Genomic DNA, 5,000 nt, shown 5'->3' on the forward strand with positions numbered 1-5,000 from the left:
TGTGTGTGTGTGTGTGTGTGTGTGTGTGTGTGTGTGTCTGTGTGTGTGTGTGTGTGCAGGAGAGCTGAGTGAGGAGCAGAAGGCTGAGCTGGAGAGGCACCGGGTGCTGGTGGTGGAGCAGCGGGTCGAACTGAGCGCGCTCACACAAAGGCTGGCCATGATGTCACAGCTCGTGGAGCAGAAGGACAAAGAGCTGAAGGACACCAAGCTCACACTCAGGTGAGGACACCAAGCTCAGGTGTAGAACAGGTGTAGAACACACTCAGGTAAGATGGAGGACAGGTGTAGAACACACTCAGGTGAGATGGAGGACAGGTCACCAAGCACACACTCAGGTGAGATAGAGGACAGGTGTAGAACACACTCAGGTGAGATAGAGGACAGGTGTAGAACACACTCAGGTGAGATGGAGAACAGGTGTAGAACACACTCAGGTAAGATAGAGGACAGGTGTTTGTGAGTTAAGATATGAATTTTACTAACTATTTCATTCTGAGGCTGTAGTGGATGTATGTGGATATTTTACAGAGAGACTTTGTCTGAGCTCTTGTGTGTGTGTGCTCGTGTGTGTGTGTTTTAGACAGAGCATAGAGGACAATCAGAAGGAGAGAGTGAAGGAGCTGGAATATCCCTCGCTGGAGCTGAGCAGTCACAATCCAAAACACACACAGGTATTGGATGACATATATACACACACACACACACACACACACACACACACACACACACATAGGTAGGTCTTATTTTTGAATAAAATTGGAAATATAATAACAGACCAATACAGCGGCATAGAGATCAGCTCAGCTGAGACCTACAACATTAGATCTACCCACGCCAACACAGACCTACAGACTCCAACATAGACCTACAGACTCCAGTACAGACCTACCCTCACCAACACAGGCTCCAGTGCAGACCTACACACTCCAGTACAGACCTACAGACTACAGTACAGACCTAGAGACTCCAGATCAGGCCTACAGCACAGTGTTTGGCTACAGAGAGCAGCAGGGACCACTCAAACCACTCGTCCTAGAGTGAGCAGCTGAGTCCAGATAGCGTCTCTCTGGACAGCATGACCTCATGCTCATGTTTAACATGGTTAGCAGTGATTGGCTAATGGCTCATGTTTAACATGGTTAGCAGTGATTGGCTAATGGTGCTTGTTGCCATGGGCTAATATGGGGCTCCAGCATGGAGGAAAACAGAGTGGACACTGTGTTGCTCAACAGCATAGCTTTGCATTTGAGAATCACACACACACAACACAATAACACACACCTACAGCACAGAGACGTGAGTGAGTGTGTCTTTATCTCTCTGTCTATGGAGTAGAATGAGTGTGTGTGTGTGTGTGTGTGTGTGTGTGTGTGTGTGTGTGTGTGTGTGTGTATGTGTGTGTGTGTGTGTGTGTGTGTGTGTGTGTGTGTTGTAGTAGGTGCAGGGTTCCTACGCAGTATGGAAAAGTATGGAATTTGATTTTAGTAATTTCCAGGTCTGGATAAGTATGGGAAAAAAGAACCAAGGGTATGGAGAAATATTTGTGTTTTGTCAGGACCACTTGGCTCAAAGTAGAGCTGACATAGGGGAGACCACACTGAACTTAATGTTTAAATATGATGTTGGTTTATTAATGAATGATTTGTCCGAAGTCAGTAAGTGGTAAGCAAACCAAAAGTGTCGTGCATATCAGTATGATGTAAGTGTAAAGCAAAAAGGTGAACGGGCAAGGAGCGACGAGCGCAGCCCGCCTCTCGTCATCTGGCTGGGGTAGCAGAAAGAGAGACCGAGCCGACTCGAAGGCGGTGATTTTAAAGACCCTCTCATCGGCCCACCAATTAGCGCGGCACGGCCCACAGCAACAGCTCCACCTAAAGGCGACAGAACAGCAGCAGTAGGAAATGCAGGCTGCATTACCCACACAGGGCCAAGTCAGGGAGAGAGACACCCAGCACTGCATAGCCGGGCGTGACATGTTTCCAGACTATTGCATCTACAGTACTAATCACTTCACTCAGGTCATAATGAACCATTCCTACTGTTGTGTAGCTTAACTGTCAGTCCACATCGTCAAGATACAATTAAATGGGGATCCACAGAAAAAGTTCTCTCCCACAAGGGGACCCTAGCACCAAAACTAATGGAGAAGAACCCCTGATCTATGCAATTCCTCACACCATTGTGCACTGGTATGATTGCGAAACTCTATTTTTGGCTAAAACACTGGTAGACTTTTTTGTTTAGTAAAAGTTACCAACACTTGTATACTACATTATTTGAAAAACTGTTGAAAAATACTGTCTAAGGTGATTTCTGAGGCCTCTGCCAGCAGTGAACTAGTCTATCATATGTAGACTATGCTGTATCTACAGAGAACTAAAAATGTAACACATTGTGGGCAAGTGTGAGTTTACTGACGGCTAACAAGTTAATAATAAATAATAAAGCCTGGTTAGCTACAGATCTAAAATGTCTTATGGCGCCCATGTGGCCAAGACTGTCTTGTCACAGTCTTCTGCAACATAGTAGCATATTAAATTATAATAATTTATTTATATAATAAACATTGACTTTGCACTTTGCCCATTGCTGGAGTTAGGGCTCTCAGTCAATGTGAAACGTGTCACATGCATTAACTATAGCTATTGTGTGGCATGTGGGAGTGTTCAACTGATCAACCGATGTTTGTCATAGTACAGTTAAAGGTACACTATGCAAGATTTGGATCTTAATATAACCCCTATGAAGCCAATTTGATGGTAAAGGAACTTGTGATGGGGGAATCGCTCACCTAGCATAGCCATAGAGCACAGCGTAGAGAATCGTGAAACATTACCCTGTCAGTAGATATAGCTCTTTGGAGATCGTTTTTGCCTGTTGTTAGTCCTTTGCCTCCACAGCAAAAGCATTTTCATTGTGTACAGGGGGAACAATTGAAAAAATATAATGTCCGCAACACTGCTTTTGACTCCCAATTATTTAATGCAACGTTTCGACCCGAAAAATGCCTGAAGAAGACCCAGCAGGGTCGAAACGTTGCATTAAATAATTGGGAGTCAAAAGCAGTGTTGCGGACATTATATTTTTTCAATTGAGTATAGTTTTCTTTTGTCCTGCACCTGCCAGAAGGTGGGATGTGCACACTATAACTGTTTGCTGTACAGGGGGAACAAGCCACGAGAAGTAGGCTATTTACAACGGCAAATGGTAAAATATAAATATATCCTGACTCTAGGGGGAGCTCTACAGTCGTCAAAAAATACCTGAAACTGCAGTGTACCTTTAATTCAAAATCAGAGTCCAATTGATTTTGCCTAAAACAAAGAGTTTTTTGTATCTTTGAGGTGAAATTCCCAACATTGCTGTAACAACATTTCCTTTTGATATAAAGCTTGTCTATGAGCTCCGCTAGGTGAAAACAAAACCTTGTAGTCGTATTTATTCATTGAAAACTATGATGCGCTAGATAGAATGGCAAAAGTGTTACAGTCTGAAGTTGAGGACAGTTGGATTGAGTGAGTGACTACATGTATATAAAACTGCCAGCTTGAAATTACCCGACAAAATGGACAAAAAGGGACGCTGGAGGCTTGAAAAAACATCAGTACAACAACTGCCATAAAACAACTGCCATTTTGTGTTGTCAGTTTAATGATAGATTGCAGGTGCTGTCCCATTTCATTTCCAGTTTTGAACCCTTACACCCTCGCTAACTTGTGTGTGAGGATTCAGGGCTTAGAGTTTGACGTTGGGATTTAGCGTCTCGTGGTGATGATGTCACAGCAGGCGCCTAGAGAGGAGAAGGGTGCCCCTAGCCTGAGTGCTGCGTCTCTAACCAGTCATTACCCCCAGCCACAGGCGTCCACCACTGGAAATAGACCACGGCTGGCTGGAGTGTGTGTGTGTGTGTGTTTGTGTGTGTGTGTGTGTGTGTGTGTGTGTGTGTGTGTGTGTGTGTTTTAGTGCACATGTTTACTAAATGACTTCCACTGTAGGCCAGCCCTTTACACTGTGGCTAAAAATGGCAACGCTTGTGGATGGATTTGTGTGTGTGTGTTCAGGCTCGTGGGCTGCATGAAGTGAACTGAAATCCCTGAGCCTTTAGTACTATGCAGTATGCTGCAGAGGATTCTATTTCAGTCTGTGTGTGTGTGTGTGTGATAGTGCCAGTGTATATGTGTGCATTCTTTTCCTGTGTGTGAACCATGTGTGTGTCATGCCCCTATATTTCTCTCTTCAGGAAGTGGCAGTGAGTGACCTCTCAGAGCAGGGGTTAAAGTGCAGAGGTCACCGGCATGAGGAAGTGATGCGTCTTCAGCAGGAAGCCCTCAGTGAGTTGAGGAGTCGCATGAGAGCACTGGAGCTGAACTGGCCAATCAGTGAGTTCCTCCTTAAGCCGGCCTTTCCCATTGGTCACCTTTACTACCCCATAATGGTGCCGCATGCTCCTCACACCTCACCCCACCCTCTCTCTCTCTCTCTCTCTCTCTCTCTTCTTCTCTCTATCCCTCTCTCTCTGTAGAGCTGCTCTCCCAGCATCAGGACCCCCCTCAGAAGAAGCCAATGCAGAACTCCCAGAGGGCTGTGGGGCAGAAGAGAATGATTGCCTCCATGGTAACAGCCTGATACACTGACCTTCTGTGCCATTCACTGACCTTTAAATGCCCTTCAGTGGTCATTCCGTTGCTGAGACTTTATGCTCCTTTAACTGGGGCGATGCAGACCTCTCCCCTGTGACTGCTCTGAGCCACAACATAAAGAGGGAGTCGGAACAACAGAGATAAAGTTAACCAATAAAGTATTTATTTAAGTAATATTTAAATAAATATTTACTTAATATTTATTTAAGTAATAAAAATCAATAAATAACCATTATCAATAACCAGATAATAGATAATAACCACTTACACTTACTCAATAACCAAGATAATAACCACTGACGACACGGAACGTTGTGCGACAAACTGATTTATTTCAACCTCTAAGGTGGCAGGCGACAA

General features: G+C 44.6%; 1 protein-coding gene across 1 annotated transcript in view; it reads left to right on the top strand.

The window, feature by feature from the left end:
* LOC125292965 (forkhead-associated domain-containing protein 1-like) overlaps positions 1-5,000 on the top strand; it is a 47,628-nt gene that overhangs the window by 28,204 nt on the left and 14,424 nt on the right. The window contains exons 19-22 of the mRNA XM_048240564.1: positions 60-219; positions 581-671; positions 4,241-4,379; positions 4,523-4,614. Of these exons, the coding sequence (XP_048096521.1) occupies positions 60-219; positions 581-671; positions 4,241-4,379; positions 4,523-4,614 (482 nt within the window). The remainder of the gene's footprint in view (positions 1-59; positions 220-580; positions 672-4,240; positions 4,380-4,522; positions 4,615-5,000) is intronic.

Source organism: Alosa alosa, chromosome 4, assembly GCF_017589495.1.
Source record: "Alosa alosa isolate M-15738 ecotype Scorff River chromosome 4, AALO_Geno_1.1, whole genome shotgun sequence".
In the NCBI taxonomy this organism is placed as follows: domain Eukaryota; kingdom Metazoa; phylum Chordata; class Actinopteri; order Clupeiformes; family Clupeidae; genus Alosa; species Alosa alosa.